Source organism: Anomalospiza imberbis, unplaced genomic scaffold, assembly GCF_031753505.1.
Source record: "Anomalospiza imberbis isolate Cuckoo-Finch-1a 21T00152 unplaced genomic scaffold, ASM3175350v1 scaffold_61, whole genome shotgun sequence".
Lineage (NCBI taxonomy): Eukaryota > Metazoa > Chordata > Aves > Passeriformes > Viduidae > Anomalospiza > Anomalospiza imberbis.
This window is the reverse complement of record NW_027100224.1, coordinates 288,103-301,434: the sequence shown is the minus strand read 5'-3', so window position 1 is coordinate 301,434 and position 13,332 is coordinate 288,103. Positions and strand designations below refer to the sequence as shown.

The 13,332-nt window shown below is 60.1% G+C and overlaps 2 protein-coding genes and 1 long non-coding RNA gene across 3 annotated transcripts in view; all 3 read right to left on the bottom strand.

The window, feature by feature from the left end:
* Positions 1-4,079, bottom strand: part of SMARCA4 (SWI/SNF related, matrix associated, actin dependent regulator of chromatin, subfamily a, member 4) — a 30,860-nt gene extending 26,781 nt beyond the window's left edge. The window contains 4 exon segments of the mRNA XM_068178813.1: positions 917-1,291; positions 2,352-2,484; positions 3,890-4,045; positions 4,047-4,079. Coding sequence (XP_068034914.1) covers positions 917-1,291; positions 2,352-2,484; positions 3,890-4,045; positions 4,047-4,079 — 697 coding nt within the window.
* An 87-nt stretch (positions 4,080-4,166) lies between these two features.
* On the bottom strand, positions 4,167-6,952 carry LOC137467344 (uncharacterized). The gene is made up of 3 exons (XR_010995495.1): positions 6,780-6,952; positions 4,895-4,947; positions 4,167-4,252 (listed from the first exon to the last, which is right to left on the bottom strand). It is a non-coding gene; the product is annotated as an uncharacterized lncRNA (long non-coding RNA).
* A 1,685-nt stretch (positions 6,953-8,637) lies between these two features.
* On the bottom strand, positions 8,638-11,052 carry FBXW9 (F-box and WD repeat domain containing 9). Its single transcript, XM_068178879.1, is given in 13 exon segments — positions 8,638-8,798; positions 8,934-8,999; positions 9,096-9,194; positions 9,292-9,347; positions 9,350-9,395; positions 9,488-9,636; positions 9,715-9,806; positions 9,898-9,929; positions 9,931-10,011; positions 10,104-10,235; positions 10,322-10,461; positions 10,799-10,952; positions 10,954-11,052. Coding segments are annotated over 13 exon segments (1,221 nt in total). The 3' UTR covers positions 8,638-8,723.
* Between the last annotated feature and the right edge of the window lie 2,280 nt (positions 11,053-13,332).

Sequence of the window (13,332 nt, the reverse complement as noted above, 5' to 3'; positions counted from 1 at the left end):
ACTCCTGGGGAAGAGCCTCAGGTACAGCCCCCTTTCCCCTGAACTGCCAGAGCCTGGATGGATCCAAAATCCCAGCCCCTGGAATGCCCATGGACACGGATGGAAACCCAAACAGGGAGCAAACGATCCCCTGGGATAGAACGGGAAAAGCTCCCTTGCATTTCCCAGGATAATGTGAGATGGAACAGGATGAGCTCCCCACAGATCCCAGGATGGAACAGGATCCCCTTGGATCCCCCAGAACACGGATGGGAGCAGAGGAGGAAACCCAGACTGGGGGATACTGGGACCAAATGTTTCCCATGGATAAAATGGGACAAGCTCTCCATGAACATCCCAGGACCGGCTTCCCTGGATTTCCCAGGATAATGTGAGATGGAACAGGATGAGCTCCCCACAGATCCCTGGATGAAAAGGGATGAGCTTCCCACAGATCCCAGGATGAAAAGGGATGAGCTCCCCACAGATCCCAGGATGAAAAGGGATGAGCTCCCCACAGATCCCAGGATGAAAAGGGATGAGCTTCCCACAGATCCCAGGATGAAAAGGGATGAGCTCCCCACAGATCCCAGGACGGAAAAGGGATGAGCTCCCCACAGATCCCAGGATGGAAAAGGGATGAGCTCCCCACAGATCCCTGGATGAAAAGGGATGAGCTCCCCGCAGATCCCAGGACAGAACAGGACAAACTCCCCACAGATCCCAGGATGAAAAGGGATGAGCTCCCCACAGATCCCAGGATGAAAAGGGATGAGCTCCCCACAGATCCCCGGATGAAAAGGGATGAGCTCCCCGCAGATCCCAGGACAGAACAAGGACGAGCTCCCCGTGGATCCCCCAGGACACTCCAGGACACATCCCCAGCTCACTCCAGACCTTCCCAGCGCCCCCCTCATTCCCCCCAGCCCCTCCTCACCGTGAGGTCTGGAATACCCGGGCGGCGCCGGCCCCGCTCCGGGCGCTTGCCCCGGGCCCTGCGCGGCGCCGGCGGGCGGAGGTAGAGCAGGAATCTGCGGCTGCATCCCCGGCAGCGGCCGCTTGCCCTGGACGGCCACCTGGAGATGCTCTGGCAGCGGCTGCCCCCGTGCCAGCAGCTTGTAGGCCATGATTTGGGCACGGAGCTGGTGCAGCTGGGCGGCGTTGAACGGGGACGGGCCCCGGCCCAGCGCCGGCGAGTCGGAGCCGGAGCCGTCCAGCGCGGCGCCGGAGCCGCCCGCGGCGCTGCTGGAGGGGCCGTTGGATGGCACCGGGCTGGAGGCGTGCTCCGAGCCCCCCAGCGGGGATGGGTAACCTGGCAGGGAACACGGGAGCGGTGCAAAGGGGTGAGCTCCAAGGGGAAAGGAGGGGTTTGCGGCTGGAGCCAGCGGAAATTAAGGATTTCCAGCCTAAACCCCACAGGGATGGGAAATCTGCTCACCAATCTATTGCACGGAGCACCAAAGTAACACCAACCCATCCTAGAGGCAGCTGGAATGGCAAATCCCATTCCCAACCCATCCTAGAGGGAGCTGGAATGGCAAATCCCATTCCCAACCCTTCCTCGAGGCAGCTGGAATGGCAAATCCCATTCCCAACCCATCCTAGAGGCAGCTGGAATGGCAAATCCCATTCCCAACCCATCCTAGAGGCAGCTGGAATGGCAAATCCCATTCCCAACCCATCCTAGAGGGAGCTGAAATGGCAAATCCCATTCCCAACCCTTCCTCGAGGCAGCTGGAATGGCAAATCCCATTCCCAACCCACCCTAGAGACAGCTGGAATGGCAAATCCCATTCCCAACCCATCCTAGAGACAGCTGGAATGGCAAATCCCATTCCCAACCCATCCTAGAGGGAGCTGGAATGGGAAATCCCATTCCCAACCCATCCTAGAGGGAGCTGGAATGGCAAATCCCATTCCCAACCCATCCTAGAGGGAGCTGGAATGGGAAATCCCATTCCCAACCCTTCCTCGAGGCAGTTGGAAAGGGAAATCTGCTCCCAAATCTGTTAGCCAGGAATAAGGAGCAAGGAATCCCCTCCCAAAATCCACCATGCAGACCTGGAAATCCCCTGGAGTGCTACCAAAACCCAGGATTTATGCCCTGCTATACAGGATTTAAACCTTGGGAATGCTGAAAATCTCCCAAAATCCAAAATCCAGGATTTGGACACAGCTCCTCCCCTTTCTCCCCTTCCCACGATCCCAACCTTGGGAATGCTGAAAACCTCCCAAAATCCAAATCCAGGATTTGGACATGGTTCCCCTCCTTGCCCCCTTCCCACACTCCCAACCTTGGGAATGCTGAAAACCTCCCAAAATCCAGGATTTGGCCCCGGCTCCTCCCCTTCCCCCCTTCCCGTGCTCCCAACCTTGGGAATGCTGATCCATGGGGCTGGGGGGGGGCCCCATTCCCGCGTGCCCCCCCGGGCGCATTCCCATTCCCTTCATCTGCCCGTAGCGCGGATCCTCCGACATTCCCTTCTCGTGCATCGCCTCCAGGGGCTGCAGGGGGGAGAATCCCGGGAAATCAACAGAGAATTCCTGCAGGAAACTCCGCTCCCGACCCGCCCACCCCGCAGAACTCCCAGGGAGCTGCAGAGCCCATTTCGTTATTCCCACAAAGGCCAGGTTCCAGCTGCTCTGCCTTCCCACAGCACAGTTCCCTGGATTTTTTAAATTGAAACCCCCCCGGATTACAGGAGAGGAATTGCTGTTAAAGCCCCAAATCCAGGAGGAAAAAGCTCTCAATTAATGAGTTCGTTAATGGGGCTGGGATGGGGGATTTTCCCATTCCTGAGGTTTTCCAGCGCATTTTTGGAGCAGGAGAGTCTTTCTGGACTCCTTCTTCTTCTTCTCCTTCTCTTTCTTCCTTCACCTTCTTCTTCTTCTCCATCTTCTTCTTCACCTTCCTCTCCTTCTTCTTCTCCATCTTCCTCACCTTCTCATTCTTCTCCACTTTCTTTTCTTCTTCATCTTCTTCTCTGTCTTCACCTTCTTCTCCATCTTCTCCTTCACCTTCCCCTCCTTCTTCTTCTCCTTCACCACCTTCTTCTCCTTCAACTTCTTCTTCACCTCCTTCTTCATCTTCTTGTCTTCTTCTTCACCTCCTTCTTCTTCATCTTCTTCTCTTCTTCTTCACCTTCTTCTTCTCCTTCTTCTTCTTCTCCTCCTTCCTCACCTTGTTCTTCACCTTCTTCTTCCCCTTCTTCTTCACCTCCTTCTTCTTTTCTTCACCTTCTTCTCTTCTTCTTCACCTTCTTCTTCGTCACCTCCTTCACCTTCTATTCTCCACGGCTTTGGGTGATATTTTGCAATTGGACAGAAAAATCCACGTTGTGGACTTCGAGGGATCAGTCATTGGGTTAAAAGTGAAAATAATTAAGGTGTCGTTTCTTAATTGGATGGTTCAGCCTTCAACGGCACAGGCAGAAAAAGGAAAAACCATCAGTCCCAGCCGAAGCCGAAGGTTTGAGGTCTGGAATTCTGGGATTGCTCACCTTGGATGATCCCAAAACCATCAATCCCACCCAACCCGAGGGTGTTTGAGGTCTGGGATTCTGGAATTCTGGGATTGCTCACCTTGGACGATCCCAAAACCATCAATCCCACCCAACCCGAGGGTGTCTGAGGTCTGGGGTTCTGGAATTCTGGGATTGCTCACCTCGGACGATCCCAAAACCATCAATCCCACCCAACCCGAGGGTGTTTGAGGACTGGAATTCTGGAATTCTGGGATTGCTCACCTCGGACGATCCCAAAACCATCAATCCCACCCAACCCGAGGGTGTCTGAGGTCTGGGATTCTGGAATTCTGGGATTGCTCACCTCGGACAATCCCAAAACCATCAATCCCACCCAACCCGAGGGTGTCTGAGGTCTGGCGTCCTGGGGTGCTGGGGTGTCTCACCTTGTGCAGGGGGTGGATGGTGTCCGGGGCGTACCCCGGCGCCGGCAGCGCGTGTCCGGAGTGTCCGGAGTGTCCGGAGCCGGGAGAAGGGCCGGGGGAAGGGCCCAGCATGGAGCCCGGGGATGGGCCAGGCCCGGGAGAGGGGCCGGGCCGGGGGGGTCCCGCCCAGGGGGGGCTCCGGAGTGGCCATCTCACACCAGGGGCTGGCAACGGGCACCTGCAACGGGGATCTGGTTAATTCTGGGATTAATTAATGATTAATAATTAATAATTAATCATTCTGTGACTGAGGGAGAGCCGGGGGATCCCTCCCAGTGGGGGCTCCGGAGTGGCCATCTCACACCAGGAGCTGGCAACGGGCACCTGCAACAGGGATCTGGTTAATTCTGGGATTAATTAATGACTAATAATTGATAATTAATGATTAATCATTCTGGAACCGAGGGAGCACCAGGTGGGAAATACCCTTTCCAGTCCACGACCACGGAATGAGCAAGGAACTCTGCCCAGTGTGTGCTCAGGCATGAGGAATCCAAAGAACAATTTAATAATTCAATAATTGCAATTCAATCGTTTGAAATTTTCTCTGTTTCCTACTCCATTCCTCCTCTCTCTCTTTTCATTTAATTTTTACTTCCATAAAAGTTATTTCATTTAAATTAATTTATATAAATATGCAGCACTTATGTAGTAGAAAAGAATAAATTTATAAAAATGCATAAAACATAAGCAACAAAATTTAATTATTTCTGTTTTCTCCATTTACTATTCCATTCCTCCTCTTTTTCATTTAATTTTTTATTTAATAAAAATTACGTACTTTTGTTAAACAATTCCAATTTAATTATTTGACATTTTCTCCATTCCCCCTCTTTTCCATTTAATATCGTTTTTTTTATGTAATAAAAATTATTCCATTTTAATTAAATAACCAAAATTTAATTATTTGAAATTTTCTCCGTGCCTCCCCTTTTCCTCTGAATTTAATTTTATTCAAGCACCTACCTAAGGGCATGGTAGTCCTCAATGCCTCGCAGGGACGAGCGCCTAACGCCAGGCTGGGGGGAAAATGAGAATTAATTAGGAATTAATTGGGAATTTCATGATCCAGCAGCATTAGCAGAGCAGAAAATTCCTAAAAAACGGAGATTTTCTCATGGATGAGGCTAATCTGGGGGATTTTTGGGGAATTTGTGGGCTTGCAGGGAAAAAATACTTTAAAATATGTTAATCGTTATAAAAACTATACTCATGGATCACAATACTAATAAAATCTGCAATGAATGTTTTTAAATTGTATGCTATTATCTTTACATAATCAATAACTACTTTATATTTATATATAACATTAATGTATTATGCATAATTTCTATATATCATGCATTACAATGTGGTTATTCTTATATTTTATTTTAACATCAAATTTATTGTTATTAAATTACAGCAACTATTTCATTATTTTTACGTTATTTTACTTTGATAAAATTAACTTTTACGTAAATTACTTAACTACAGCATATATTATATACAATACATACATCATGTACTACATGTCACTATATAATTATATTTATTATATATATATTACTACATACTAATAAAATAACAACTATTATTATGATTGTTTTTTTATTTTTATTATTATTATTATTATTATTATTATTATTATTATTATTTTCCAAACCATAACTGGGGTTCCCGAAAACATAACTGGGATTTTAAAATGGGGTTCCCAAAAACATATTTGGGATTTCCAAATGAAATTCCCAAAAATATAACTGGGATTCCCAAACAGGGTTCCCAAAACCATAACTGGGATTTTTATACGGGATTCCCAAAAACTGTAATTGGGATTTTTAAATGGAATAAAACATAACTGGGATTTTTACACGGGATTCCCAAAAACGTAACTGGGATTTTTAAATGGAATAAAACATAATTGGGATTTTTACACGGGATTCCCAAAAACGTAACTGGGATTTTTAAATGGAATAAAATATAATTGGGATTTTTACACGGGATTCCCAAAAACGTAACTGGGATTTTTAAACGGAATTCCCAAAAATGTAACTGGGAAGGGCCTCGGTTGGGGAGGACCCAGGGGGGTTCGGTGGCCCCGGGAAGGACAAAAACGGAAAAAACCCGGGAATATTTCTGGGGAAAAAAGGGAAATTTGCGTGAGGCCAGTGGGATGTGGAGGGCAAGGGGAGGAACAGGGGATGCAGGGGTGTGGGAAAAGCGGATCTGGGGGGAAATCGGGATAAAAGAAAGGGGCAAAGGGGGATTTAGGATGGGGGATCCTCTGAGGGGGGGTGGATCCTGAGGGGATCCCATGAGGGGGGATCGATCCTGAGGGGATTGAGGGGATTGAGGGGGGGATCCCAAAAGGGGATCGACCCTGAGGGGATTGAGGGAGGATCCCAAAAGGGGGATCGATCCTGAGGGGAGCCTTTGAGGGGATCCTCCGAGAGGGGATGGATCCCGAAGGCGCTGAGGGGGGATATTCGAAGGGGGGATGGATCCTGAGGGGGCTGAGGGGGAATCCTTGAGAGAGGATCCTCTGAGGGGATCCTCTGAGGGGGGATCCTCTGAGGGGGGGTCCTCTGAGGGGATCGATCCCGAAGGGGCTGAGGGGGGATATTCGGAGGGGGGATGGATCCTGAGGGGGCTGAGGGGGAATCCTTGAGAGAGGATCCTCTGAGGGGATCCTCTGAGGGGGGATCCTCTGAGGGGATCGATCCCGAAGGGGCTGAGGGGGGGGTGCCGATCCTGCGGGGGGGAGGGGAACCCCCAAGGCCCCGCGCTGAGGGCGCCGCCGGTGCCGAACAAAGGGCCCGTGACCCTCGCGGGCCGCCGTATCCTCCCCTCACCCACCCTCAGCCGGCCTTACCGGAGCCGGAGCGCTTCCCGGAGCCCTTCCCGGGGCTCATGCCGGCCCGATCCCGACGCGATCCCGAGCCGGTCCCGGCGGGGGAACAAAGGAGCCGCCGGAGCCACCGCCGCCGCCTCAGGGAGCGCCGGGCCCGCGCCTGCGCGTCCCGCCCCGCGCCGCGGCCACGCCCACCGGGCGCGCTCGGCCAATGGCGCGGCGCCTCAGCGCCGGCGCGGCCAATGAGAGGCGAGCAGAGGGGCGCGCGCGCGGCGGCCCGGGCCCCCTCCCACCGCGGGAGCAGCCAATGGGAACGCGGAGCGCTGCCCCCCTCCCCAGTGATGGATGGGTGAGGCCACGCCCACCCGCGGCGCGGCAGCCAATGGGAGGCGCGCTCGGCCGCTTCCCCCCCTTCCCTAGCCTAACTGAGCTGTCAATCAATCGGCCACGCAGCCAATCAGCGCGGCGCTCTCCCGCCGCGGCCAATGAGAAGGCGGGGAAGGGAGCGGGGGGAGGCGGGGCGCGGAGGGCGCGCGTGCGCGGAGCGCGCGGCACTGCGGCGGGGGGGAGGGGCGGAAAAGGGGGAGGGGGTCCCAGGGATTTGGGGGGTCCCAGGGATTTGGGGATCCCCGGATTTGGGGGGGTTCCCAGGGATTTGGGGATCCCCGATTTGGGGTGTCCCAGGGATTTGGGGGATCCCAGGATTTGGGGATCCCCGGATCTGGGGGGGGGGTCCCAAGGATTTGGGGGGTCTCAGGGATTTGGGGATCCCCGGATTTGGGGGGTCCCAAGGATTTGGGGGGTCTCAGGGATTTGGGGATCCCCGGATTTGGGGGGTCCCAGGGATTTGGGGGATCCCAGGGATTTGGGGGGGTCCCAGGGATTTGGGGGATCCCCGGATTTGGGGGGGTCCCAGGGATTTGGGGATCCCCGGATTTGGGGGGGGTCCCAGGGATTTGGGGGGTCCCAGGATTTGGGGGGGTCCCAGGGATTTGGGGATCCCTGGATTTTGGGGGTCCTGGAGATTTTGGGGATTTGGGGTGTCCCAATCCAGGGGGATCCCCCTGGACTGGGAGGAATGGGACCAGGAATACGGGACCGGGACAGGGACCAGGACGATGGGGGGGGACGGGGAATAAAGAAATGGAAACACGGAACGGGCGACAGGAGAACGGGGACAGGAGCGGGAATGGGGACAGGGAACGGGCCCCGGGAACGCGGGAACGGCGACCACACAGGACAGGGGACAGGGAATGAGGCTGGGAATCTCTAACGGGATGGGACTTCAACGGGTCCCGGTGCGCAGTCCTGCACTTTGGCCCTGCAGCGTTACAGCCGGGGGACGGTGTGCGCTGTGGTGCCCCAAAGCCGCCAAATTCGCCCCAAATTTGTCCCAAATCTGCCCATATTTGCCCCAAATTCGCTGCAAACCTGCCCAAATTCACCCCAAATCAGCCCAGATTCGCCCCAAAGCCACCCAAATTCGTCCCAAATCCTCCCAAATTCAGCCCAAGCCTGCCCAAATTCGCTCCAAACCCGCACAAATTCGCCCCAAATTCACCCCAAACCCACCCAAATTCGCCCCAAATCAGCCCAAATTCGCTCCAAACCCGCACAAATTCGCCCCGAAGCCACCCAAATTCGCCCCAAATTCACCCCAAACCCACCCAAATTCGCCCCAAATCAGCCCAAATTCGCCCCAAACCCACCCAAATACCCACCCAAATTCGTCCCAAATCCTCCCAAATTCAGCCCAAACCTGCCCAAAATCTCGCAGACCCGCGGGGGGGACACCAGCTCCGCTCCAGTCCAGTCCTTTAATTCCCACGAACGGGCGGAACCCTTCCAGCCCCCCCGGGCCCGCGCCCGGGCCCGGCCCCCCCGCAGTGGGGGTGGGGGCGCAGGGGGGACCCCGCGGGGGGCGGCCGGAGCCCCTCCCCCCCCTCCCCTCCCCCTCCACCGGCGTCAGGTCCGGAGCCTCCACACCTCGACCGAGAGTCCCCCCGAGGCCGCGGCCACCACGTCGCCGTCCACGCTGATCTGGGGGGAGGCAGAGGGGGGCTGGGGGGGGGGTCCGGGGGGGCATCCCGGGGCTGGGGGGGGCATCCCGGGGCTGCGGGGGGCATCCCGGGGCTGCGGGGGGCTGGCGGTGCCCACGCGTGTGCCGGGGCTCACCCCGTTGAGGACGTCGTCGTGCGTCCAGGAGCAGATGGTGCGCGGCGGATCCGTGGGCACGTGGATCTGCGGGACGGGCGGAGCTCGGGGGGGGTCAGCAGCCCCGAGGACGACCCCCCCCCCCCTAATCCCCACCCAGCCCAGCCCCGCGGGGACCCCCACCCGCAGCGTCCTGTCCGTGGACGTGGTGTAGAGAGAGCCCAGCGAGTGCCAGAGCCCCGTGATCTGCAGCCGGTGCCCCACGTCGAAATACTGCGGGGAGAGGGGGGGAGGAGACAGGAACCCCCGGTGAGCCCCGGGCGGGGGTCCCTGACCCCCCCGGGACCCCCCTCCCACGCCGGGATCCCTACCCGGGCGGCTGGAAGCCGCCGCCGCCGCTGCCGAACAGGTACACCCGGCCCTGGTTGTCGCCGGCCAGAGCTGCGAGCCGCGGTAGGACATGGACAGCAGGTAATTGTCCAGCTGAGGAGGAGGAGGAGGAGGAGGAGACGCCCCGGAGCTCGTCCCGGAGGGCACGGGGGCGCTGGGGAATGGGGCACAGCCCCCCTCCCCACCTGCAGGCGCTGCAGCACGGCGCCGCCGCGGCGGTCGAACACCACGAGGGTCCGGTCCTCGCTGCCGGACACGATCAGCCGCTCGTCAGCCGCCAGCGACAGCACGGCGCTGGCGTGGGGCTTGTAGCTGCTCACCTGGGCTTGCCCGGCTGCGGAGGGGGCGCGGGGGGAATCAGGGGGGGCCCTGCCCAGAGCCCCCCACCCTGCCCAAACCCCCTCCCCGGTACCTCGCGGGTCGTACACCGTCACCGTCTTGTCGTAGGTGCCGGTGACCAGCACGTCGGGGCGGTACGAGAGGCACAGCACGGCCGCCTTCTCCCTGAGGAGGAGGAGGAGGAGGAGGAGGAGGGGACGGGGGGGGTCAGAGGGACCCCCCGCGAGCCCCCCCAGGACCCCCGCCGGGGCCGCACCTGATCTCCCCGAACTGCTGCCCCTCGGCCGCCCAGGTCCCAGAGCTTCACGGTGCTGTCCCAGGAGCCGGAGCAGACGCGGGCGTCGCGGGCGGCCAAGCACCACACCCAGCCCTGGGGGCGGCGGGGGGGACACCCAAAGGTGCTGCCAGACCCCCGACCCCCCGCTCCAGGGGGTTCTTTTGGGGGTCGGGCAGCTCGCCCACCTTGTGGGTGCCGCTGCGCCCCGAGCCCAGCGCCTTGACCAGGACCTTGCCGGGGGGAGCCCGGCCCAGCTCCCGCAGGTCCCACAGGTTCACGTTGCGGTCGCGGCCCCCCGAGACGCACAGGGAGCCCCCCTGGGGACGGGGAGGGGGCTCAGCTCAGCTGGGGACCCCCCCCCAACAAAGGGAAGATCCCCCCCGCCCCTCCCCGCGCCTCCCACCTGCAGCAGCAGCACGGAGTCGACGGAGGCGAAGTGCCCCTCGTCCAGCGAGAAGTGCTCCATGGGCGCGCCCCCGGCCCCCCAGCGCTCCAGGTGCTCCTCCAGGTCCTCGCAGGCGGCCGCCCAGTCGAACCCCTCCTCTGGGGGGGCCCCAAAATCATGGGGGGGGGGGTCCCCCGGCCCCGTCCCAGAGACCCCTCAGAGGCACGGGGGAAGGCGGGGCCGAGCCAAGGGCAGGTCTGGGGGGGCCACGAGGGTCCCCCCGAGTCCTGGGTGGGCTCCGGGGGGGCCCCAGGAGGGTCCCGGGGACACCCGGGGGGCTTTAGGGGGGGGGTCCCCGGTGTGCAGGGGGCGTCAAGGGGACCCCCAAAACCACGGCGGGGGGGGACCCCAAACCGTGGGGGGTCCCAAAGGGTTCCCAGCCCCCGAGCGGGGTGGGGGGCAGGGAGGGGTCCCGGGGGGCGCCCCCAGACCCACCTGGCAGCACGGGCAGCGGGCGGCGGGCGCGGCGCTGCAGCCGGAGCCGCCAGAGCACGGCGTCCCGGGCCAGGTCGCGCAGGGCGCGGCACACGCGGGGCAGCACCCGCCGCACGTCCCGGGCCCGCAGGAAGCCGCAGATCCGCAGCAGCAAGCTCCGGCGGCAGCGCCAGGAGGCCCCCCCGGGACCCCCGCGCCCGCCGCCGGCCCGGGGCGCTCCGCGGCGGCAGCGGCGGCGGGCGCGGGGGGCCCATCCATGGCTGCGGAGGGGGGCGGCGGGTCAGCGCCGAGCGCTGCCCCCGCCCCTCCCGCCTCCCCGGTACCGGGACACCGGGTGGGCACCGAGCGCGGCCCCGGTGCTGCTCACCCCACCCCACCCCACCGGGATCCGCCCAAACCGACACCGCCCGCCGCCGACCCCCGGTGTCGGGGAGGACTCGGTGTCCGCCCCGGGACCGGGAGCCGCCCCAACGCCGCCCCCGCTGCCCGCAGCCCCCGCTCGCCCCCCGGTACCGGGTGCGGCCCAGCCCGGCCCCGCCGCGTCCCGGTCGCCACGGCCACGGCGGGAGCCGCTTCCGGCGCGACCCGCGAGGCGGCCAATGGCAGTGCGAGCCCTCGGTGACGTCATCGGGCGGCGCCGGAAGCGAACGGCGCGCTGCCATGGAGGCGCCGCGGCGGCACCGGGACATCCCCCCCCCCATCCCGAGCCCGCCGCCGGTAACAAAGGACACGGACACAGCGCACACGGTCCACAACGGCCTTTCTTGTGCCGCCGGCGCGACACAACCGCCTCCCCGCCCCCTCCCCCCCCCCGACCCCCGCCCCCCGCCCTGGAAACGGTAAAAAAACGAACGGAAACGGGCAAATGAAACACGCGGGACGCGGCACCGACTCGCTCACGACGAAGCACAACGGCTGCGGCTCGGCCCCCGCCCGGGGCTCCGCCGCCTTCCTGCGGACGCGCGTGGGGGAGGGGCGGGGGCGTCATGCGGGGGGTGGGGGAGGGGCGGGACACGGGGCAGACACGCGGGAACGGGCCCCCCCTCCCCCACCCTCCGCTGGCCCCTCCAGCCCCGATTTTCGCCCTCCCCCAGCGGGGATTCGGGCCCCTCCCCACCCCCACCATTAGGGTTTGGAGCCCCACCCCCACCCCCCAAAATTCCCCCCTCCCCCACCCGGGGGGGTCCCAACGGCTCGGGGGGGGGGGGTGGGGGGAGGGGGCAGCACCCAGCACCCCCCTCCCGGTGCGGGCTCCGGGCTCCGACCTGAGGGGGGAGCAGCGATTATTGGGGAGGGGGAGGAGGAGGAGGAGGAGGAGGAGGGGGGGGGCGATGTTCGCCCCTCCCCCCCCCACTCAGGGGGGGTTTTTGGGGTGCTGCCCCCCCCCCCCCACCCCACCCCGCACCTGCGGCAGGTGCGGGCGGCGCTCAGACGCCGTAGAAGGCGGCCAGGCGCTCCTTGAGCAGCGGGGGGAACTGCTCCGAGAAGTGCTGCCAGTTCTCCTCGCCCACCTGCGCCTTGAAGCCGTGCAGGATCTGGGGGTGGGGGGCGACCCCAGGAACGGGGGGTCGGGGTCGGTCAGCGTTCCCTGGGGAACGCCCCCTTCCCTCCCGGGAGATCGCCGGGGTCCCCGAGCCGCCGCCCCCCACACCCCCCACACCTTGTAGAACATGTCCCGCAGGTCGTCTTTGGGGCTCACCCAGGAGGCCACGGCGTCGCAGAAGAAAATGAATCCTGGGGGGAAAATGGGGGGAAATGGGGAAAAAATGGGGGGGGAAATGGGGGGGAAAATGAGGGGGGAAATTGGGGGGGAATGGGGGAAAAAAACGGTGGGAAACGGGGGGAAATGAGGAAAAAATGGGGGAAAAAATGGGGGGGGAAATGGGGGGGAAAATGCGGGGAAAATGGGGGGGAAAAATGGGGGGGAAGAGAGGAAAAAATGGGGGGGAAATGAGGGAAAAAATGGGGGGAAATGGGGGAAAAAATGGGGGGAAATGGGGGAAAAATGGGGAAAAAATGGGGGGGAAATGGGGGAAAAATGGAGGGAAAATGGGGGGAAAAATGGGGGGGAAATAGAGGAAAAATGGGGGGAAAAATGGGGGGGAATGGGGGGGAAATGCAGGAAAAAATGGGGGAAAAATGGAGGGAAATGGGGGAAAAAATGGGGGGTAATGGGGAAAAATGAGGGGGAAATGGGGGAAAAATGAGGGAAACGGGGAAAATGGGGGGATAGAAGAAAAATGGGGGGAATAGAGGAAAAATGGGGAAATAGAGGAAAAATGGGGGAAAAGGAGGGGAAACGGGGGAAAATGGGGGGGAAATGGGGTAAAATATGGGGTAAGAATGGGGGAAATTGGGGAAAATGGGGGGGAATGAGGGGGAAATGAGGGAAAGTTGTGGGGGGAAATGGAGGAGAAAATGGGGGGGAAATTGAGGCGGAAATGGGAGGAAAATTAGGAGAAAATTGGGTTGAAAATGGGGGGAATTGGGTGAAAAATGGGGGTGAAAAGGAGCGGAAGTGGGGGAAGACGGGC